This window comes from Equus asinus, chromosome 24 (genome assembly GCF_041296235.1).
Source record: "Equus asinus isolate D_3611 breed Donkey chromosome 24, EquAss-T2T_v2, whole genome shotgun sequence".
Classification (NCBI taxonomy): Eukaryota; Metazoa; Chordata; class Mammalia; order Perissodactyla; family Equidae; genus Equus; species Equus asinus.
The window spans coordinates 52589496-52614966 of NC_091813.1; the positions used below are offsets into that span (position 1 = coordinate 52589496).

The 25471-nt window shown below is 35.9% G+C and overlaps 1 protein-coding gene across 4 annotated transcripts in view; it reads right to left on the reverse strand.

The window, feature by feature from the left end:
- The window catches only part of CEP85L (centrosomal protein 85 like), a 212838-nt gene that overhangs the window by 33061 nt on the left and 154306 nt on the right, over window positions 1-25471 (reverse strand). For all 4 annotated transcript variants that reach the window (XM_070496098.1, XM_014866119.3, XM_014866121.3 and 1 more), the window contains 2 exons: window positions 18014-18131; window positions 1424-1603 (listed from right to left, as the gene is read on the reverse strand). In XM_070496098.1, coding sequence (XP_070352199.1) covers window positions 1424-1603; window positions 18014-18131 — 298 coding nt within the window. The remainder of the gene's footprint in view (window positions 1-1423; window positions 1604-18013; window positions 18132-25471) is intronic.

Consider the following 25471-nt stretch of genomic DNA (forward strand, 5'->3'; position numbering starts at 1 on the left):
GTAGTTAGTGTATAAACTGATTTTATTAAGCACTGCACACTGAAAGTAATAAAAGATGAGGAAAAATTTAGATAAAACAAAAATATATTTTAAAAATTGTACCCACTGTATCATCATAACTTTCACACAATCTTTTAGTTAACAAGTCTCAGGTGAAAAAATATTTGAATCCCTCTCACATGTGTATGACCAATGAATATTTCCTTAGCTCTCTCCAGATTTCGGTATTGTATAAAGCCCTAAAAATACATAAAAGAAACAAGAAACAGGTACTTAAGATACTTCCAAGTTAGCCAAGACAAAATAAATCATACAGCTGAGAAAGAGAAACCAAGAGAAATTTTTGTCACTTCTTGGAAGTGACAACTCACTTCCACTTTTGGAAGTGGAAAACTCACATGTGTGTATATATATACACACACACACCCCCTCCCCTCAAACAAAAATGTCAATTGAGTTCTCTATATAGCTGCAAAACCTCCCTGAAGAAATCATGGTGACCTGCTCCAGATCACTTGAATGGAAGGTTCAGTTAATAGAATGATAAGTTGGATATATCCAGAGAGAAATCTAAAATCAGTTCTGCCACTAAGTAGCAGCTTAAGGATCTGTGCCTCTTCAGTATATTAGGGCTTGCATGCATCCTACTTGATCTTTAACGATACTATAATGGAATGAGGTGAAAATACTGTAATAGAGGCAGAAAGGTCAAATAAATGTACAGATACATTGTGTATGTAAGCAATTGGCTTTTAGCTACTTATTCTAAATCAGGGGCTTCAGCTTAAATAACTTGAAGTCACATGCTTATGAAAGACAGATCACTCTTATTTCACTTTCCAATCCTTCATGCTCAACATGACAAAGAGAAAGGAACCAAGAAGGAAAAGGAGAACAGTTATTGGTGTCACATCTCAGTGTAGGCACCAACTTAAAAAAGGTTTCACTATTAGTTAGAAAGATATAATATATAGCGGTATCTTTTTTTTTTGAGGAAGATTAGCCCTGAGCTAGTATCTGCTGCCAATCCTCCTCTTTTTGCTGAGGAAGACTGGCCCTGAGCTAACATCCGTGCCCATCTTCCTCTACTTTATATGTGGGATGCCTACCACAGCATGGCTTGCCAAGCGGTGCCATATCCGTACCCAGGATCCGAACCCATGAACCCCAGGCAGCCGAAGCAGAACGTGCGAACTTAACCACTGCACCACCAGGCTGGCCCCTACAGTGCTGTTTTTGTCCTTCAAGAAAATCCCTGGATTTTTGTAGACAGCACAGGGTTTCTCAAAAGTTGCTACAAAACTAATCACTTCAATATAACTGTATAACCTGTATGACACCGGGCAGAGAGTGGATGACAGACAAACAATTATATGTTGAAGGAATGTTGTTGACCCGATTCAACTTTATTAAAAATACCTACCTTTTCCTCCAGTTTCTTCTTCTCTTCACTAAACTGGCTTATTCTTTGTTTGAGAAACTGATTGAGCTGTAAAACCTCTTTCTCAGTAGATGCAAGCTTTTGCTCAAGTTCCTCTTGCTGGGAAGGGGACACTGACTGATCTGAAAATGAACTCTGCAGTGAAGTGTTCTCATATTGTGGCTATTGGGAAAGAAAAAAAAAACAAGTAGGAACTTACAAGTTTCCTTGTCTTGAACAAATGGAAAGAAACTGGAAATGAGGCACAGTCCAAGAGTGCACACAGGCATTAGCAGCAGACACACCTGGCATGCATCCCAGCTCTCCTGACTCCCAGCTATGCGCCACGACTACCTCAAATTACTTACCGTCACCCAGCCTCAGCTTCTCCTCTATAAAACAGAAAGAATAAAGTCTACCCTGCAGTGTTTCTTTGAAGAGTGAAGTGTGTAAAGTTCTTAGTATGCAGCAGAAGCTTAATAAAAGGCAGTTATTTGGTTAAAAAGTATAATTAGAGATATAAAGAGTACCTTATATAGAAGTGAAAGTTCTAGGGAGATAAATAAAAATTAGAGAAAAATTTCCTCACAGGTGACCATTTCCAGCTAATATTAAATTCAATGAATATTAACGGAGTGTTTCCCCAACTAGAAAGTGAGGTCTATGAAATCAGGGATTTTTGTCCATCTTAGTTGCTCTCACATCCCCATTTCCTAGAACAGTGACTGGCACAAAACAAATGCTTTTCAAAAAATAATTGCTGAATGAGTAAATGTATTATGGTTTCTATGAGCAAGGCTTTGTAGGAAATTTAGAAAGAATTTTTCCCCTCCCCTTCCCCTTGCAGCGTAACAACCTAGAAAAAGAAGACAGGAAACACAAATGTTTCCTCAAACAAATTAGAATGTGATAAATGCTACAAGAGATACCAACAAAGTAATGTGAAAGCAAAAAACAGATTATTTTTCCATTTATTCAACAAATATGCTAGACATTGTGTACTGTGGATTCAACAGTTAATGACACAAGGCCCCACCAGTTTAATGAAGTGTCACACACAAAAAGACAACAGAAACTGTCTATGTGCTAAGATGGCTGTATACGTAGTAGCAATGGGAAGGCTTTATAGAAGTGAACTTGAAGTAGGCCTTGAAGAACTCATACTTTCTCAAAAGGCAGAGATGCAATTCAAAAATTATATTAATAGCACTTATCATGTGCAGGGTATTTCAAAGAAGACAGACACAGGCACTGCTCTTTAGAAACTAACCAGAGGCATAAGAGAAACCCTTAGATAATTATGTACAGGACACAATATGGTATCCAAAGAAAAGCTATCTTAAGTACAAAGTGTTGGGAGGTGGGAGGATAAATGAAGACGGCATTGGGAGACTGACGAAAAAGGTTTTATGGAGAAGGTGGCTTTTGAGACAGATTTTGAAAATAAGGAGAATTCTGGCAGGAACAGAGAAAGGAAGAAAAGCATTCCAGAAAGAATATTTTAAAAACATAAGAGATGGGATATATGCAGAGAATACCCATGTTTGTTTAAAGTATAAGTATCAAGACTGGGGAATATAATGGAAAACTTAAAAAATCTAAGAGGGTTTCTACCGTAGAATCACAAGTTCAGAGTACAACCTTAATTCATAGGAAATGGGAAGCCAGCGACAGCTTTACAAGAAAGTAACGTGACTTAAGAGACTGTGAACTGTTTTGTAAATCTCTGTATTCCCTGGCATTTAGCCCAGTGCACACTCTCAATAACTTCTGATTAAAGAGAAAAGAGGAAAAAAGGACAAGAGTGCTATAACAACTGGAAGCAATGGAGGGGATAAGTTAAAGGATATTGAAAATGGATATGAATATATCACTTTAAGAAATTATTCTAACCTATTTAGAGCACTCAGAACAGAATGAAGAAACTTCTGGAAACAGAATTGAGAGGATTTAGAGAGAATTGTATTTCAAGATGTGAATGGACAAGAAATGTTAAAGATAATGAAGGTTTAAGATTTCGCGTCTAAGTAACAGGGAAGAGTATACTGTGAGCAGAGGTAAGGAGATCCTATAGGAGAACAAGTCCAAGCAGATGTACTTAATTACAACTAGAGCCTATTGACATTAAGATGCCAGTTGAAATACAAGCAGAGAAGAACATCAGGCAGTTAGAGAGGTGGGTCTAGAACTCAGGAAAATGGCTAGGCTAGATTAGGAAACTGTAAAAAGTTAGTACAGACTTATGGTTTCCAGTCTGGCATGTAATAAGCTCAGAAATTGCCACTCTGTCTATTTTACTAACAAGTAAAAAGCTGAACACACTGAAAAATCCGCAGCTCTTCTCAGATCTGTCAGAGAAGTGAGGTCACAGGCAAACTGCTGCCCCCTGAATCAGAGAAACAGGCAAATAGAGAGAATAACACTGGAACAGAATCCTCTATGGGAACCAGTGCCGGAGCAGGAAAACTAGAGGGGCAACTGATGAACTGCTGGGGGTTCAGAGTGCATAAGTCTGAGTGTCAAAAACTCCAGCAGGACCCAGTCATAGGGGACCCTCAGATTTTTTTGGGGGGGGGGTTTCCTTCAGGAGTCTAACATCTTCAGTGTCAGAGAAAAAAAATCCCCTCTTACTTCCAACAGTGGGAGGAGAAAAGAAACCATTTTGATGTATGCCAGAACAATCTGTTCTTCTTAATAAGACCTGCCCTCAGGAGAAACTATTTTGCCAGAAACTAACCTACCTAGAAGGGAACTAACCTACCTAGGAAAGAAATACCTAACTCCAGCTACCTCTAGCCTGCCACAAGGGGGACGAGCAATACCCAATTCCAGTTACCTTTAGCCATTGTGTCTCACCGAAGAGTGGGAAAGATAATACTGAGAAGCACTAGTGAAGTTCACAGGCCAAGAGCACAGGCTCACTGAAAGACTAACATCTAATCAGAGGACTACAGAACGTTGTTCCTCCCCCCACACCTTGCCACTACATTACTAAAGGCCTATTTACCACATTTCCCAATACTCAGATCCACCTTTCAAACAAAAGTTACAAGGCATACTAAAAGGCAAAAACATAGTCTAGAGAGACCAAACAAGCATCAGAACCAGAGTCAGATACATCAGGAATGTTGGAATTATCAGACAAGAAAGTTTTGAAAATTATGATTTACACACTAAGGGCTTAATGGTAAAGTAGACAAGACATAAGAACAGATAAAAAACGTACGCACAGAGACGGAAATTCTAAAAAGGAAGCAAAAAGAAACTCTAGAGATCAAAAACACTGTAACAGAAATGAAGAACGTCTGGTGAGCTCACCAGTAGACTGGACACAGCTCAGAAACAATCTCTGAGCTTGAGGATATGACATCAGAAACTTCCAAAACTGAAGAGCAAAGAGAAAACAGTCTGGAGAAAAATAGAACAAAATATCCAAGAACTGTGAAATAACTACAAAAAGTAACATACATATAATGGGAACAACACAAAGAAAAGAAAGAGAGAAAGGAACAGAAGCAATATTTGAAAAAATGATTGAGAATTTCCCCAAATTGTCAGACCCCACACCTCAGATTCAGGAAGCTCAGAGAAAATCAAGCAGAATAAATGCCAAAAAACTACACATAGTTGTATCATATTTAAATTTCTAAAAATCAAAGATTAAAAAAATCTTGAAAGAAACAAGAGGGAAAAAACATCTTACCTATAGAAAAGACAGGCAAAGATAAAAGTTATATCTGACTTCTCAGAAACCATGCAAGCAATATTTAAAGTTAAGAGAAAAAAATCCACCAACCTAGAAGTATGTACCCAGTGAAACTATCCTTCAAAAGTGAAAAAGAAATACTTTCTCAGACAAATAAAAATTGAGGGAATTGGTCGGCAAGAGACTTGGCTTGCAAGAAATGTTAAAAGAAGTTCTTCAGAGAGAAAGGAAAGGATAAAGGTCAGAAACTTGGATCTAAGCACAGAAAGGAAGAGCATCAGAGACGGCATAAGTGAAGGTAAAATGAAAGCTTTCATTTTCTTAATCGATCTAACAGATAACAGTTGGGTAAAAAAATAGGGGCAACAACGTATTCAAGTATGTTTATGTGTGTTTGCTTATGTACAAGTGAAATGAATGACAACGACACAAGGCAGAGGACGGAAGATTTAGGAATACTTAGTTATCATAAGGTACTTGCACTACTCATGAAAAGTACAGTGTTATCTGCAAGTAGACTTGGATTGGTTGTAAATGTACATTGTAAACTCTAGGGCAATCACTAAAAGCAGCAAAAAGTATAGATGCTAAGAAAGGAAAGAAAATGGAATCATATAAAATACTCAATTAAAACTGCAAAAGGCAGAGGAAGTGTGGAAGACAAATAGGAACAAAGAACAAGGGCAACCAAACAGTAGCAAACATGGTAGATATCAATCCAACTATATCAATATTCACTTCAAATGTGAATGGTCTAAATACACTAAACAAAAGACACAGATTGTCAGAGTGAATCCAAAAACAAGATCCAACTATATGTTGTTTACAAGAAACTCACTCTAAATATAAAGACACATATACATGAAAAGTAAAAGGGATGATGGAAAAAGATACATCATGCTAACATTAATGAAAAGAAAGCTAGAGTAGCTATATTAATTTCAGACAAACCAGACTTTAGAGCAAGTAAAGTTATCAGGGATCAAGAGGAGCATTACATAATGATAATAGGGTCATTACTCCAAGAGACATTAATGTGTATGTGCCAACAACAGAGCATCAAAATATGTGAGGCAAAAACTGATGGAACTGCAAGGAGAAACAGATGAAACCACTATAATAGTTGGAGTCTTTAACAACCCTCTATCAGAAATGGACAGATCCATCAAGCAGAAAATCAGTAAAGACAAAGCTGAGTTCAAAAGCACCATCAATCAACTGGATATAACTGGTATCTATAAGACTACTTCATCCAACAACAGCAGATTGCACATTCTTCTCAAGCTCATATGGAACATTCACCAAGACAGACCACATCCAGGCCATAAAACACAACTTAACACATTTGAAAGAAGAGATATCACACAATGCATACTTTCAGACCATAATGGAATTAAACTAGATATCAAGAGAAAAGTAGCTGGAAAACCCCAAAATGCTTAGAGAATAAACACTACATTTCTAAGTAATATATAGGTCAAAAAAGAAATCTCAAGAGAAATTTTAAAAAATTTTGAACTAAATTAAAATACATGTTATCAAAATTTGTGGGATGTAGTGAAAGCAGTGTTTAGAGGAAAATTTACATCGAGTGCATATAGTAGACAAGATGAAAGAGCTAAAATCAATCATGTAAAACCCTAAAGAACCCACCAAAAAAAACTATTAGAAATAATAAACAAATACAGTAAAGTTGCAGAGCACAAAACGAACACATGAAAATCAACAGTGTTTCTACACATTAACAACAAATTAGCAGAAAGAAATCAAGAATACAATCCCATTTACAACTGCAACAAAAAGAATACAACACCTAGGAAGAAATTTAACCAAAGAGGTAAAAACTATAAAACATTGTTGAAAGAAACTGAAGAAGACACAAAGAAATGGGAAGATATTCTGTGCTTATGAATTGGAAGAATTAACAGTTAAAATGTCCATATTTCCTAGAGCTATCTACAGAGTCAATGCAATCCCTATAACAGTCCCAATGACATTTTTCACAGAAATAGAACAAAGAATCCTAAAATTTATGTGGAACAATAGACCACAAATAGCTAAAGGAATTGTGAAAAAAGAACAAAGCTGGAGGTATCACACTCCTTGAACTCAAACTACACTATAAAGCTATAGTAATCAAAACAGCACGGTTCTAGCACAAAAAACAGATACACAGATCAGTGGATCAGAATCAAGAGCCCAGAAATAAACTCACACATCTACAGAGAGCTAATTTTTGACAATGGAGCCAAGAACACACAATGGAGAAAGGAAGGTCCCTTCAACAAATGGGGTTGGGAAAACTGGACAGTCACATGCAAAAGAATTAAAGTAGACCCTTATCTTATACCATACAGAAAAATTAACTCTAAATGGATCAAAACTTGAATGTAAAACCTGAAACCATAAAACTTCTAGAAGAAAACATAGGCAGTATGCGCTTTAACACTGGCCTTAGCAGTATCTTTTTGAATATCATGTCTCATCAGGCAAGGGAAACAAAGAGAAAAATAAACAAATGGGACTACATCAGACTAAAAGTTTCTGCAAGGCAAAGGAAACCATCAACAAAAAGAAAAGACTAAAAATTTGGAGAAGATATTTGTAAATCATATATCTGATAAGGGGTTAATATCCAAAATACATAAAGAACTCATATAAGTCAAACACAAAAAACCAAACAACCCAATTAAAAAATAGGCAGAGAGGCTGGCCCAATTGCCTAGTGGTTAAGTTTAGCACACTCTGTTTCTGCAGTCACAGTCTGGTTCCCAAGCGCACACCCACACCACTTGTTGGCAGCCATGCTGTGGTGGCAACCCACAAATAACATAGAGGAAGACTGGCACAGATATCAGCTCAGGGCGAATCTTCCCCAGCCAAAAAGGAAAAGGGCAGAAGATCTGAACATTTTTCCAAAGAAGATATAAGATGGCCAACAGGCACATGAACATGTTCAACATCACTAATTATTAGGGAAAAGCAAGTCAAAACTACAACAAGATATCACCTCATGCCCATCAAATGGCTATTAAAAAGACAAAAAATAACAAGTGTTGGAGAGGATGTGGAGAAAAAGGAACTCTCATACACTGCTGGCAGGAGTGCAAACTGGTGCAGCTACTATGGAAAACAGTATGGAGACTTCTCAAAAAATTAAGAATAGTAAGTAGTACCATACGATCCAGGTATACCACTTCTGGGTATTTATCCAAACAACACAAAAACACTAATTCAAAAAGATATATGCATCCCTACGTTTATCACAGCATTATTCACAATAGCCAAGACTTGGAAGCAACCTAGGTGCCCATCAACGGACAAATGGATAAAGACGATGTGGTATATATTCATAACAGAACGTGACTTAGCCATGAAAAAGATGAAATCTTGGGCCAGCCCTGGTGGCCTAGTGGTTGAGTTTGGCCTGCACCACTTGGGTGGTGCAGGTTCAGTTCCTGGGTGTGGACCTACACCACTCATCAGTGGCCATTCTGTGGCAGTGGCTCACATACAAAAAGAGGAAGATTGGCAACAATGGTAGCTCAGGTGAATATTCCTCAGCAAAAAAAAAAAAAAGAAAGAAAGGAAAAAAAGAGATGAAATCATGCCATTTACAACAACATGGAAGGACCTTGAGGGGATTGTGTTAAGTAAAATAAGTCAGATGGAGGAGGTTGTGGGTGTGTGGGGACATAGGATATACGGGAACTCTCTGTACTTTCTTCTCAATTTTGCTGTGAACCTAAAACTGCTCTGATAAATAAAAGTTATTAATTTTACAAAAAAATTCATATAGGTGTTTCTATTACAATGAAATATACACATTCCTAGCAAATCATGCACTAAAAATAAAAATGCTTATGGGAAAGGTTAAGAATAAGAATAGTCTACTTAAAACCTATGCAACTTCAAACCAGAACACTAATGAAAACAGTGACTGGTGAGGTAAGTTGAACATTCTGGGTAGGCAGCCACAGCGGATATTAAAGACCACATCCATACCTACAGTCAAAATGCTGGTGTCACTTCAATTAGAGCAGGTCTGATGGGTGTTGAGACAATGGAGGTAGAACTCTGCAATACAGGGACTACCATTCAGGTGGGCAGGAGGCAACACAACCTGCCATGAACTGGAAACCACTAAAAGAGGGCAGGCATCTCTCAAGAAAGTAGGAGGACTCTTGTAATTTTCGTGAAATGAAGCTTAAATAGGGTCTGCTGCCAATGCAGTAGGCGAGCCTAGGCCTTTTTGCAGCCTGCCAGAGATTCTAATTTTACTCTCACTATTCTAACTCTCCTTGCCTGGGGAAACGCATGCACACGCACACACACACACAAATCAATGACACTTGAAAACTCTACTGACATCATTCTCCTATCTGCCATCTGTGTATAAGTGCATTTGCACTACAGAAATGTGTTTTGTAGCACGACAGAATGTAGTTGAACCCCTAGATGAAATTATGAAGACACAAAAAGGAAAGTCTGAAGCTGGAATGCTTTAATTTCTACATTTAATTAGGTCTTTTCAGCCTTTATCTACTTTCTCTGAGTGTCACACAACCACTCACTCTGTGGAGAAAGCCTTTCTTGCCTTCATTTCTCTGACAATACCCACCCCTCATGCCTCTTCGCAAGTTGTGTTCTTCTATTCCCTTCTAAAGTACTGCCGTTCCCTGTCTTCACTTCTGGATTCCACTGTCTTCACTCGCTGCACATCCGATCATGCCTGAGGCTTCAACAACCACCCAGCTAGACGACAATTCATAAATCTCTAATCCCTCCCTCAGACCTGTATCCACGCATATCAGCCTCATTCCTCATCTCAGTCCTAAATCTACAATACATAAGCTGGACTCGTTATTTTTCCCCTCTAAACCTATTCCTGCTGTAGTAGTCTCTAGTCTGGCCACCAACAACATAAACAAATCAATTTCCCCATCTGAAACTAGGCAATCATTCTCTCTCACCACATTCAAGACACTAAATCTAGCCCTCGCTTGGTTGCACAGATGTTTGCTACATACTTTTCCTCTTGTCCTGACCAACATTGTTTCAAAATTCCGGTGTTCACGTAACTTTTAGACTAGTAAGAACTGCCTTCTGACTGGTTTCCCTGCTTCCAATACTATCCATCTTAAATCCAGTCTCTATTACGCCACTGTAGTAACTAAACTAGGATACCTTGGAGAGTGAAAGAGGGTGTTATTAATAATTAGGCTAGTACAACAGGCATTGACCAGAACTGTCCCTAAACCTGAGACACGTCGACCCCTTACTTCTCAAGCCTTTGACACAACTTGACCTCTGCTTACCTCTTCAACCACATCTCTTACCATTACCCTTCTCTCATTTTACACTTCATTCATACAGAATAATCTGTAGTTTTCCAAATGCAGCATCTCCTCTCTTGATTTCGGGCCTCTTCGTGTCAGTATACTATGCCTCAAATATTATTCCTCCACCTCCTTCATGAACTAAATTCTTTTAGTTCATCAGGTTCTCAGATTAGATATCCTTTCCTATGGGAAGCATGACCCCACCTTTGGAAGACTAGTTTCTATGCTCTTAGTAGGGGTTCCCACGGCACTTCATACATATTCCTTTTGGGTACCTCCAATATAACTGCAACTGTCTGTTGTTTATCTGTGTTCCTCATTATATTGTCCCCTCCTTGAAGGAAAAAGCAATTTCATTCACATTTACATTACTAGAGCCTAAACAGTGCCTTACACATAGTAAACATAAATAATTGTTGAAGATATGGATAAACACATTTTTTTTTAATATTATCCCTCTGTGGGCTTTGAGATCTGTGAAGACAGAAAGTGTTCTTCACTTTTGTGGCCCCAAATGTGTTAAAACATATTAGATGTTTATGTTCTGTTGAATGAACTCATTTGTAAAGGTGAGACTCATTTATAAAATACTCATTAGAATCAAAGGACTTGGTAGTACAAAATACAGCTGAAGAAAAAATAAATAGAAAAAAATGACACTGACAAAAAAAAATAAAATGGAAACAAGGAATGATGCGTCAATGATGCTTAATAAGAATAAGCATTATTATTCAGTTGGTCTTTCCAAGGTATAGATGTATTTGGAAAGAAGAGACCTCTTTCTTCTTCAGCTTTTTTTTCTTTTTTTTTTTTTGAGGAAGATTAGCCCAGAGCTACCATCTGCTGCCAATCCTCCTCTTTTTGCTGAGGAAGACTGGCCCTGAGTTAACATCCATGCCCATCTTCCTCTACTTTTTATGTGGGATGCCTGCCACAGCATAGCTTGCCAAGCGGTGCCATGTCTGCACCCAGGATCTGAACCAGCGAACCCCGAGCTGTCAAAGTGGAACGTGCGCACTTAACCGCTGCGCCACCAAGCTGGCCCCTTCAGTTTTTAACAAAAGGAAATACAGTCCTTCACATTTGTTTTGTCCACAGGTTGAAATTTTGGTACAGTCATGCAAGGCTTAATCATGGAGATACATTCCAAGAAATGTGTCATTAGGTAGTTAGTCACTGTGCGAACATCAGAGAGGGCACTTACACAAACCTAGATGGTAGAGCCTACTACACACCTAGGCTGTAAGGTACTAATCTTATGGGACCACTGTTGTTATGTGGTCTATTGTCGAGTGAAACATTGTTATGTGGTGCATCACTGTATAAGGCATTGTAAGTACAGATCACTCTTTGCTTCTATCACTTCTACCACTGAAACAATCTAGGAAGTTTGCATTTTAGGATGAAGACCTGGTTCTCCTTTTCTACCTATAAGACTTAATGATGTCTAGTTTTCAGGTCATTTTGACTATAAGGTTATTCAAAGCTTTTATTTTTTTTTTAAAGAAAGATTAACCTGGAGCTAACTACTGCCAGTCCTCCTTTTTTGCTGAGGAAGCCTGGCCCTGAGCTAACATCGTGCCCATCTTCCTCTACTTTATACGTGGGATGCCTACCACAGCATGGCGTGCCAAGCGGTGCCGTGTCCGCACCCGAGATCTAAACCGGCGAACCCCAGGCCGCCGAGAAGCAGAACGTGCGAACTTAACCACTGCGCCACCGGGCCGGCCCCCTCAAAGTTTTTAACAGGCAAACAAGCTACTACTCATGAATATGTTTTTCATCTATAAATTCATAAAGGAATGTTGTTTTTACATCGAAAGTTTATTAACCTAGGATATAAACTATGAAAAGTATAATTTCCTTTGTTTAATATACCATTGAATTAGGATAAACAAGCTATAGACCCAAAAATGTGCATATATAAAATGTTGTGCATAAAAAATAATGTTGTTCATAGATCCAAGGTAAAAATTCTTTTGCTAAAGAAACATTTTATTATCATATTTGTTGTTTCTTCTAACTTTTGCCATTTTACCAGCTCTCTATATCTATCCACTGGAAAAAAGTTTATCATATATTTATCATATCCATTTAGTACTTAGAGTTTTCCTTGTAGTCTCTTTTATTAATTTCCCTTATCTCTTAAAGTTGAATTTCTTAACAATATTTTAATTCTCCACATAATTCAAAATCTTTCAATATTTTTAGTAGCCCCCTTGCCCATATCCTTCCAAATATTTTTACCTGTTCTTGCAGCCTGACTTGGAGAGCCCTCTACTGGCCTGACACTGTGTCAAAAGACATTTTCTTCAGCTTGCAGATATACATTAAGTTTTAAACGCTTTTGGTAATATAATAGTAATTGCATCATTCAAGTAAATCTTTACTCAGAATAACAAAGTTACAAGGATAAACTGCATGGTTCTATCAAAATACTGTTAATCAAAGTAAATTATACTACTTATATAGCCTAGAAATACCATTTTCAAATAACTGGACACTATTAATCTCAGTATCATGGAGCCTTGTTATCATGTGACAGAACTCACAGATGAGACTACAGAATAATGAGGTATTTTGATGTATTAGTAACTAAAGTATGAAAAGCAAGATGGAATTTCTATGTTAAATGCCTCTGCCTCAAGCAAATCTGATTGTTGCCTGTTTTTCAGTATTTCTTGATGTATTATACCAATACCTTTAATATTTATAAACAAGTTCGAAAATATAATGGAGGAAAAAATTCCACTTAAAATAATTTTTAAAAATTCTAGGAATAATGTAGATGACAAAATAAATTTTCAGAAATAGAAGTATACACCACCATAAAGTTATTAGTCCTCACTTTTGATTCTAATAAAAATGCCAATAGTATTTTTTTCTTTTGGAAATAAGCCAATTATAAAGTTTACAGAGAAAATATACAAAAAAGTTTTAAGAAAAATTCTTTAAAAGAAGAGTAATAATTGGGAAAAGTAGCCATTCCAGCCATATAAATTTTATTATAAGACCTCAAAGACCCTATGTCTGTGTTGCCCTTAGACTGTACCCTCAAGGGCAAAACCAGCCTCATTTACATTTCTATTCCTAGTGCCTAGACACTGCCTTACCCATAGTAAACACAAACAAATTTTGAAGGAATGGATAAACATGTTTACTCATGTGGTCTCTCCCTCTATAGTTTAAGATCCATGAACGCAGGAACTATTTTTCCATTTTGTGACCTCAGAATTTAGCACAGCGGACGTTTAATAATTGTTTTGTTAAATGCGTTCATTTGTAAAAATGGGACTTATTTATAAAATACTCATTACAATTAGGGAATCCTCATGGTAGAAAAAAATGAAAAAGAAATAGAATGATATAAATATAAAGAAAACATTATGACAAATTCAGAAAACGTAGTTTCAAATCAAATTACAGACAAAAAAGCTAACTTCTTTTTATACATAAAGGATTTGTAAAATCAGTAAGCAAAAAACCAAACCATAACAGAAAAAGATAACCAAAGGATAATAAAAGACAATTAACAGAAAAAGCAATATGAATGGGTCTCAAATACATGAAAAGAAGTTCAACATCACTCTTAGAAGAAATACATATTAAAACCATATGGTGAAAACAAGAAAGATCTTAAATCAACAACCTAACTTCACAACTCAAAGAATTAGAAAATGAAGAACAAACTAAATCCAAAGCTGTTGGAAGGAAGGAAATAATAAAGATTAGAGCAGAGATAAATGAAATGGCAAACAGAAAAACCAGAGAAAAATAAATGAACCAAAAATTGGTTCTTTGAAAAGATAACAAAATTGACAAACCTTTTAGCCAGATAGACTAAGAAAAAAAGATTCAAATTACTAAAACCAGAAATGAAAATGGGGACATTAACTATCAATTCTACAAAAATAAAAAAGATTATAGAAAGAGTACTATGAACAATTAACTGTACAGCAACAAATTGGATAAACTAGATGAAATGCACACATTCCTAGAAACACAAAACCCACTAAGACTGAAACAGGAAAAAACAGAAAATCTGAGTAGACCTATAACTAGTAAAGAGATTTAATCAATAATCAAAAAATCTCCCAAGAAAGAAAAACCATAGCCCTGAACCTGATGGCATCACTGGTGAATTCTACTGAACATTTAAAGAAGACCTAATACTAACCCTTTTGAAATGTTTCAAAAACTGGAAAAGGAAGGAACACATCCTATTAGGCCAGCATTATTCTGATACTAAAGCCAGACAAGACACTACAAGAAAACTACAGACCAATAATCCCTTAAGAACACTGATGTAAAAATCCTAAACAAAATATCAGCAAACTGAATTCAGCAGTATAGTAAAAAGATTATACTCCATGACCAAGTGGGATTTACTCCTGGAGTGCAAGGATGGTTTAACATACAAAAATCAATCAATGTAATACACCACATTAACAGAATGAAGGGGGGGAGGACAGAAAAAATACAATAATCTCAACTGATGCTGAAAAAGCATTATGACAAAATTTAACACTCTTTATGATAAAAACAGTCAAAAAACTATGAATACAAGGAAACTATCTCAATATAATAAAAGCTATATAGAAAAAACCCACAGCATACATCATACTCAATGGTGAAAGACTAAAAAGCTTTTCCTCTAAGATCAGGAACAAGAAAAGGATTTCTACTTTCACCATTTCTATTCAACAGAGTATTGGAAGTCCCAGCCAGAGCAATTAGGCAAGAAAAAGAAATAAAAGGCATCCAAATTGGAAAAGAAGTAAAATTATCTCTGTTCACAGATCATACAATCCTACATATAGAAAACCCTAAAGATACCGCAAAAAAAAAACTGTTAGAGCTAATGAACGAATTCAGCAAAGTTATCAGGATACAACACACAAAAATTAGTTGTATTTCTATACGCTAACACTGAACAGTCTAAAAAAGAAAATTATGAAGACAATTCCATTTGTAACAGTCTCAAAAAGAAGAAAATACTTAGGAATTAACTTAACCATGGAGGTGAAAGACTTGCACAATGAAAACTACAAAGCATTGCTGAAAGAAATTAAAGACGACGAATAAATGAAAACACATCCCATGTTCATGGACTGGAAAATCTAATATTGTTAATGTCAATACTACCCAAACCGATCTACAGATTCAATGCAATCCCTATCAAAATCCCAATGACATTTTTTGCAGAATTAGAAAAACTCATCCTAAAACTCACATGGAATCTCAAGGGATCTCTAATAGCCAAAACAATTTTGAAAAAGAAGAACAAAGCTGGAGGACTTATACTTCCTGATTTCAACACTTACTAAAAAGCTACAGTAATCAAAACAATGTGATACTGGCATAAAGAGAGACATATATAGACCAATGGAATAGAACAAAGAAATAAACCCTTGTGGATAGAGTCAAATGATTCTGGACAAGGTGCCAACCATTCAATGAAGAAAAGACAGTCTTTTCAATAAATGGTGCTGGGAAAACTGGATTATCCACATGCAAAATAATGAAGTTGGACCTTTACCTAACACCATATACAAAAATTAATTCAAAATGGATCAAAGACTCTAAACATAAGAGCTTAAAACTATAAAACTCTTAGAAGAAAACACAGAATAAACTTTCATGACACTGGATTTGGCAATGATTTCTTGGATACGACACCAAAGGCACAAGCGACAAAAGAAAAAATAGACAAACTGGACTTTATGAAAATTTAAAAATTTCGTGTACGAAAAGATACTATCAACTGGCCATTGTCACAGAATGGGAAAAATTATATGCAAATCACATATCTGATAAAGGATTAATATCCAGAATATATAGATAACTTCAACAACTCAATAACAAAAAAAAACCTGATTCAAAAATGGGCAGAAGACCTGTATGGACACTTCTCCAAAGAAGATATATAAATGGCCAATAAGCATATGAAAAGATGCTCAACCTCACTAATCATTAGGGAAATGCAAATCAAAACTACAATGAGATACCACCTCACATCCATTAGGATGGCTACCATCACAACACAGAAAATAAGAAGTGTTGGCAACTATGTGGAAAAAATGGAACCCTTGTACACTGTTGGTGGGAACGTAAAATGGTACAGCCACTGTGGAAAATAGTAGGGCAGTTCCTCAAAACACTAAAAACAGAATTACTGTATAATCCAGCAATTCTACTTCTGGGTATCTACTCAAAAGAACTGAAAGCAGGGTCTTGAAGAGATATTTGTACGCCCATGTTGAAATAAATAATATAAAAAATGTTTATAGCCACATTATTCGTTATAGATAAAATACGGAAGCAACCCAAGTGTCCAGCAACAGGTGAATGAATAAGCAAAATGTGATATACATACAATGGAATATTCTTCAGCCTTGAAAAGGAAGGAAATTCTGACACATGCTACAGCATAGATGAATCTTCAGGACACTAAACTAAGTGAAATGAGCCAGTCATAAAAAGACAAATCCTGTATGATTCCACTTAACAGGAGACAGAGTAATGAAAATCATAGAGATAGAAAGTGGAATGGTGGTTGCCAGAGAAGGAGAATGGGGAGTTATTGTTCAATGGGTATAGAATTTCAGTTTTATATGATGAAAAGAGTTCTAAGATGAATGGTGGTGATGGTTACACAATATTATGAAAGTATTTACTACCCCTGACTTATACAGTTAAAAATGGTTAAGAAGCTAAATTTTATGTTATATGTATTTTAATATAAAAAAATCTTTGGAAAAACAATATGGAGATAACTCCCCCACCTCATCCTTTATACAAGCCTACTAGAAGGACAAAAATCTCAAAGTTTCAAAACATACTGTTAACATGGCTAGGAGTGGGGAGGTGGGAGAGGGGAGAGTCGTATACACTGCTGACAGGAGCTAAAGACTGCAACAAGCTCTCCTGGATAGCAATTTGACAGTATCAGTAAAAATTACCAACTCATACAACACCTAGAAATTTCATTTCTGAGGACTCAACTTACAAATGAGCAAAACAATGTTTGATAAAAGGTTATTCTTCACAACATAATTTATAATAGTCCAGACTAGAAACAATCCAAATTTTGATGAGTAGGGACAGGTTGAATAAATTATACTTTGTCCATAAAATGGAAAATCAAGCAGCTATAAAAGCAAAGGAAAGGGATGCTGTCTATGTAATGATATGGAAAAAAATCACTGTATTTTATACAATATAAGGGAAAAAAGCAAGGTGCTGGACAGTGTATATATTTTGATATTTTTTGCGAAGGTTGGGGGATAAAAGACATTCATATGTGCTAGTGGTATACATCAACTCTGGAAGGATACACTAGAAACTGATAATAGCAGTTCCTGTATGTGTGTGTCGAGGGGGTGTGAACTGGACATATGGTAGACAGTACTTGATAGATCTTTTACACATATCCATGTGAATGAATCATTAATTCAAAAGAAGTCCTAATTTTACAAGCCACGTATAAAATTAACACATGCTTTACTAATAAAACAACAATTACAAAATTCTCTGTAATCTTACCTGCAAACTAGCCACGTAGGAATCCTCACAACTCACATAATGTCCTAACATGGCGTGTTGCGCCCGTAACTCATTATCCCTTATCCTCTCATGTAGGTGGGTAATTTGTTGCTTCTGTCTGCAAAACATAAATTGAGGTCACATTACAAAAAAATACATACTCTTCTAAGGGATAGTTAAAAGCAGAACTTTCAGGATTCTAATAATTTGACATAAAATTATTATCAATTTTAAAATTCAGAATAGGGAATTTTTTAAACCACAGTACCATGAGGTATGTGGAAGACAACTGATTTATTTATACTGTAGAGTACTTCTGGCAATTTATAGAATACAACCTTCTTGAACACTCTTCTTAGATTCTAACAAAGTCACGCTTTGCTTTCTTTCTTCTTGTTACCTAACATAATAAATGTTACATCCTCAGTCAGGAATGCTTTTACCTTAAAATCATTATTTTCATTCATCCAAATTTTGTTCAACACTTGCTAGCTACTGAAGCTTTTGAGAATCTCATTGTCTGGGGTGAAAGGTATTTTTATAAATATCATCTAGCCCAACGGCTGTTCTGCGCTTGCATCTTCTCTACAACATCCCAGGTTGCACAGTCTACACAAACACCACCAATGATCCAGGACTCACCTGGTCACAGATCTGCATCTTTGGATAGCACTGACATTTCGTTTTAGTATAACCTCATGTTGGAACCAGACACACTGAAGTTCAATTCCTTCCTCAGCAGCTCATAGCTTACTTTACTCAACTTACTTAACTTTTGTGAATACGTATCCTTACATATTTGAAAACTGTTATGTGCTAGGCATCATGCTAAGAGCTTTATATGTATTATCAATGATCTTTAAAAATTTAATAACAAGTCTCATATTAAGGTCATGATGGAGAGAGAGCTTTTAGGAATGATAATAAAAACCAATCCACTGAAAGAGAGCCAGAATTGACACAGATGATAGAATTAATAGGCAAGGACACTAAATCAGTTATTATAACTGTTTTCATATGTTAAAAAACAACTAGAGGGGCCAGCCTGGCGGCGTAGTTCCACTTCAGTGGCCTGAGGTTTGCGGGTTCAGATCCCAGGCGCAGACCTACACGTCACTCGTCAAGCCATGCTGTAGTGGTGTCCTACATACAAAATAGAGGAAGATTGACACAGATGTTAGCTCAGGGCTAGTCTTCCTTGAGCAAAAAGAGGAGGATTGTCAACAGATATTAGCTCAGGGACAATCTTTCTCACCAAAAAACAAAAAAAACCCTACAAAAAAGACAGAATATGTTGAACAGAGACACAGAAGACACAGACATTACTCTAAATGGGATTAACGGCAGACTAGAATTTGCAGGAAAAAAGATTAGTGAATTTGAAGACAAAGCAAGAGAAACTATCTGGGGAAAGAAACAGGAGAAAAAGTACTAATGAACAAAAGCTCAGAGCATCAGTGAGTTGTGGGATTTCTTTAAGAGGCCAAATATAAGTGTGATTAGAATCCCTAAAGGAGAGGGAGGAAAGTGGAAGCTGGGGCAGAAAAAATGTTTCCAGAAAACTGGCCAAAATTCTTCCAAATTTGATGAGAACTATACACCCACAGATCCAAGAGGACCAGAGAACCCCAAGCATAAGTAATGTGAAGAAAACTAAACTAAGAAACATCTTAATCAAATGGCTTAAAAATCAGTGATAAAGAGAAAATCTTACAAGTAGTCAGAAGAAAAAAGATAAATTCATCCAGGGAGACAAAAGTAAAGAGGATAGCAGATTTCTCGCCTGAATTAACGCAAACAAGACAGTGAAGCACTTTAAAGTATTACTCTAAAAGTATTAAAACTTGAGAGCTATCAAACTAGAATTTTCTACCAAAGGTAAATTAAAAACAAAACAAAAACTATCAACCTAGAATACTTTATCCAAGGAAAATATCAAAGACAGAGGTGAAATAAACTTTTTCAGAAACTTAAAAGGTGAAAGAATTCATCACCAACAGACTTGAACTACAAGAAACGATAAAGGAGTATCTTCTAGTAAAATAAAAATGATACCAAATGAAAACCTGGATCTACACAAAGGAAGAGCATCAGAAATGATAACCAAATAGGCAAATACTTAAAATATTGTTATTATTATTTAAATCTCTTTAAAAGATAATAGACCGTGTAAAGCAAAAAAAAAAAATTTATGTATTGTGGGGTTTATGATCTTTGTAGTAGAAAAATGTATGACAAAACAGCTTATAGGCTGGGAAAGGAAAAACGGAAGCCTATTTTTGGAAGATTCTTATACATGAAGCAGTATAGCAGTATAGTATTGCTGGAAGGTAGACTGTTAGCTACACTTTGAGGATGTATGGTATAAACTCTAATAACAACAAAGAGTTAATAAGAGCTAATAAGCCAACAAAGGAGATAAAGCGAATTATAAAAAATATTCCACTAATTTAAGAGAAGGCAAAGAGGAACAAAGAACAGATGGTACAATTAGAAAACAAAGATGGCAGATTTAAATGCAACCATATCAATGATCACAAAATGTAAATGGCCCAAATTAAAAGGTAGACATTGTTAGAATGGATGGAGTAGACCCAACTATATGCAACCTACAGGAAAACCACTCTAAGTATAATAACATAGTTTGGCAAATCTCATTTCTAAAACCATTTTGGTCTAGAAGACATGATTGCTGATTATATTTTGGTTTTTTTAAAAATTGAGATATAATCAATATATAATGTCTTAGTTTCAAGTGTACAACATAATGATTCAACATTTGTACATACTGGGAAATAATGACCACAATGAGTCTAGTTAATATCTGACTATATTTCTTTAATGTTAATAGTTTATGCAAATTTTCCATTTCTCTTTGAGCTAATTTTGACATTCCGTAAAAATTATTCATTTGCTTCCATGCTTTCAGATTTATTGACATGTTTATAACAATGATTTAAAATATCCACCTATAATATAACTTTTTATTCCTAATATTTTAATTTGAGCCTTTCTTTTTTCCTGATTAGTAGAACTATATATTCAATTTCTGCTCTTATTTTTATTATTTACTTTCAAAATTAAATTGCAATACAGTAGTTGGGATTGAAAGAGAATACTAGATTTAGAAATTGCTTCTATAATACTAGATACCAAGGTATAAACAACCATAATAGCTTAGAAATGAACTATTATTCTGTATTTAAATGCTCAGAGCAGCTGATAAATATAATCAAATCTCACTTCAACACTAGTAATGGAAAATAACCATGACTCTTGCATTATGGGGTCTACCTCAAAGTAAAAGACGTGCTAGAAATTGCTATGAACAAAATCTCACATTAGTTATCAAATGTGTGGAAGTGAAGTTTTAATAACTTATAATAACCATGATATCTACAGGTAGGCCTTGCTTTAAGAAATCTAATCACAAACCCTAGCTTATAAAGCAGATGAATTAGAAGGACATTATGAATTCAATAAAAAAGTACCCACACTATACCAAAGAATTCACCACTGATTTTAAAAAGCTTACCTAGCACAAACATAACGTGATTTTACTTCCATATGTAGTTCAATGGGATACATATATACCGTAAATTGCGAGTAATGACAACATGAGAATTCTCTACACTGCAGCATTAACTCAGGTGTCACTTCCGAAGGTATAAAGGTTTCCTCTCTGGACCAGTCTCAAGAGCACTGACTTATCTGATCAATTCAGTGACAAAACAACTGAGCAACTTCAAAGTGCAAAACATTGTAAGAACGGTTAGTATTAGCAACAACACAGGTTAACCAGCAACCTTAACCTCTTTTCTACTAAAATAAGGCTATTTCCTCTGAATGAGTATTTGGTGAATACCACTATAAGTAATATAACGTGCAAGAAACAGTCTCTTCCATGGAAGAAGCACACAAATACATTATACAAAACATGTATATATATAATATATAACATACGTGGCTACTATTTGCTGATGGCTACTATGCATCACGCAGTATTAGGGCTTTTTACATACATTCATCCATTTAATCATCACGCTATAAAACTAGGTGGAAGGGGGAGGGAAGTAGCCCAGAACAGTGATCTTCAAAAAAGTCCATTTTTGTTTCAGTGGTGAAACTCTTGTACCTAGGCAGGTGAGTAGATTAACGTGGTCAAGCATCTTATTCAGAATCACCTAAACGGTCAGTGCCAAACATAAAGAATTAGAAACCAGGTTTCCTGCTTTTTTCCTGAGTTGTTCTGGAAACTCATCTATATGCTTTTTCTCATGAGATGGAGCACACTCAGGAACAGTTAATACAGCAGTTATTTTTCCCTAACATTTGACCTGCTTTGACCTAATTATCCAGAGTCATCTACTACAAAAGTTATACGCATTGTGAGAAAACACATTTTTCTCTTGCAATTGTGGGTAACTTGGTATTTTCAAAAATAATATCCAGGTATTACTCCAAAGGAGAAAGTTCAGCATCTTTACTCTCAGTTCCATCCAGCTGGACGTAAATCCCATCAATCCTCTCTCTGAAATAGCCTCTGCATGTGTTATCACCATTTTAAAGACCATTAGTTTAATTGAGTACCTGGAAAAAAGATATGCTGTATAGTTGGTTCTAATTTTTAGCACTATATCTTTTATAGAGAGTTTTATATACGAACATTTTTACTTTTAAATGCCGATTATGTTGCTTTAGAAATAAAAGTTGCTACTTTTTCTTCCTGTTTTATACAATATCAAATATTTTATAATAAACTAGTTAAAAAAAAGCCCAAAGATTATTTAAGACACTAGGTGTGGTGGATTGTTTACAAACTACCCACAATTATTCCCATCCCTCTATTTATGCTCCTTTTCAATGTGATTTTGCTGTTCCTAGTGTCCAGAGGTGAAGTCTACCGGCCTTATGACCATAAGGATGTAGTGGAAGTGATGTTGTGCCAGTTCTGAGCCTAAGCCTCAAGAAACCTTATACGCTTCATCTTCTCTTCAAACTCCCCCCAGCCATCATATGGACAAACTCAGCCTAGCCTCCCGGAGGACAAGAGAGCACATGCAGCAAAGATAAGCCATCCCACTGAGGCTATCTTAGGCCAGTCAACTCCTACCTGACAATGCAGCTACCACAAACACACGAATGAGACTAGATGAAGAACTGGCCAGCTGAGCAACTTGAATTATTTTGGATTATTTCCTTAGTATCCTTCTACAATATACAAAATTGAGAAAAATATTTTTAACAGATTATGTCAATAATTATCTGCATTTTTTACTGCCACACACTGAATGTTTGTATCCCCTCAAAATTGACATATTAAATCCTAATGCTGAATGTGATAGTATAAGGAGCTGGGGGCTTTTGGGAGGTGATTAGGTCATGAGAGGGATTAGTGTCCTTATAAAAGAGCCCCAGGGAGCTCCCTTGCCCCTTACACCATGTGAGGTTACAGCAAGAAGACGGCCATCTAGGAACCAGAAAGCTGGCTCTCACCAGACACTGAATCTGCTGGTGTCTTGACATTGGACTTCCTGTTGTTTCTAAGCCACTCAGTCTGTGGCATTTTGTTATAGCAACCCAAATGGACTAAGACACCTATTAACTTACACTCAGTGGAATGGTAATTATAATGATGTTCAAAAAGTAATAAAAACCAATTGATTCTGATTGAAGGAAAGCATATCCATATTAATTAAAGTCTGAATTTTAGTCTGTTTTTAAAAAGTATTAATTTCAAGTATGTACAATGAATTAAATTACAAGTCTTCAAAATACCTATCCAGCTGGGTCTGTAATTATTCATATACAAAATTCACTTGCACTAGAAATATCTAATATATTTAAGGAGGTTTTTTCCCCCCAAAATCAATTAAAACTGTCTTCTGCAATCTTCATTCATTTATTAAGCATGGAAGTATCAAGCATCAAGCATATACTATGTGCCAGGCTCTGTTCAAGATGCTGGGAACACAGTGGAGAAGAACAACGTGCAGAAATCTATGCTCCATTTTACACTCGAGTAGATCTTGCATGATACTGGCAAATTTCTAAGCAAAATCTTTAGAAATTTCAATTATTAAATACACTTAAAGGTTTGAATTAGAATTTAATTTTAAGGATAAAATGTCTAATACTTTATCCCATTTAAGGACATGAAAATAAGCAGTAACTAGCATTGATTAAGAAAAAACCCCTCCCCAAATGATTTCCCAATTACCACGATACACGTTTAATTATCACAAAAGTAGACATAAATGTGTACTATGAATACTCATCATAGATAATATAATTAAGTAATATTAAGGTTTATTTCTGAGAATAATCAGGAGATTTAAGTATAAAAGAATTTTTTTCAAAATCATCAATTCCAAAAGAATTTTTTTCAAAATCAGCAATTCCCAAAGTTCCATGCACCCCTATGTTCATCACAGCATTATTCACAATAGCCAAGTCATGGAACCAACCTAAGTGCCCAGCAACTGAGGATTGGATAAAGAAGATGTGGTATATATATATACAATGGAATACTACTCAGCCATAAAAAAGGACAAAGTTGTCCCATTCACAACAATATGGATAGACCTTGAGGGTATTATGTTGAATAAAATAAGCCAGACAGAGAAAGACGAACTCTGTATGACTCCACTCATAGGCGGTAGTTAACATATGGGCAAAGATAACTGATCGGTGGTTGCCAGGGGAAAGGGGGGTGGGGGGAGGGCACTAGGGATGAAGTGGTGTACCTACAACATGACTAATAATGATGTACAACTGTAAAACTGTAATTTCACAAGGATGTTAACTTTCATAACCCAAATAAAAAAAAAAGAATTTTTTTCAAAGCTTTGGTACTCAAACATGCAAAATTTTTGGAATGTCCTCAAAAATTTCCACAATTATTATCTCCAAGTCATTGAATTTTAAACATCCATGAGTTTCATAGTTCCTGTGCCTTCAGATCTAACATATATTAGTTAAGGAAATTACTGCTTTAAAAGTAGCTTTCAGTTTGATAGTACCCAAGTGTAAAACACAAAGATACTATCTTTAGCTTTAATAGTTCATTAGCATTGCAGCAAACTTGCTACACATACAAAGAAGATGGAGAGGAGTTTCCAAATAATGAGTAACATTAATGTGAATGGGAGGATGGTAGAAAACAGACAGACAGACAGACAGACAGATATATAGACAGACAGACCACAGACCAACCCTCAGTTTTGACAGTGCTTCTTTAATTTTTTTTTGGCAGAGAAAGATTTGCCCTGACCTAACATCTGTTGCAGATCTTCCTCTTTTTTTTTTTTCTCCCCAAAGCCCCAGGGGATGGCTGTATATCCTAGTTGTAAGTCCTTTAGTTCTTCTATATAAGCCGCCACCACAGCATGGCAATTGACAGACGGGTGGTGTGGTTCTGCAACCAGGAAATGAACCTGGGCCACAGAGGCAGTGAGA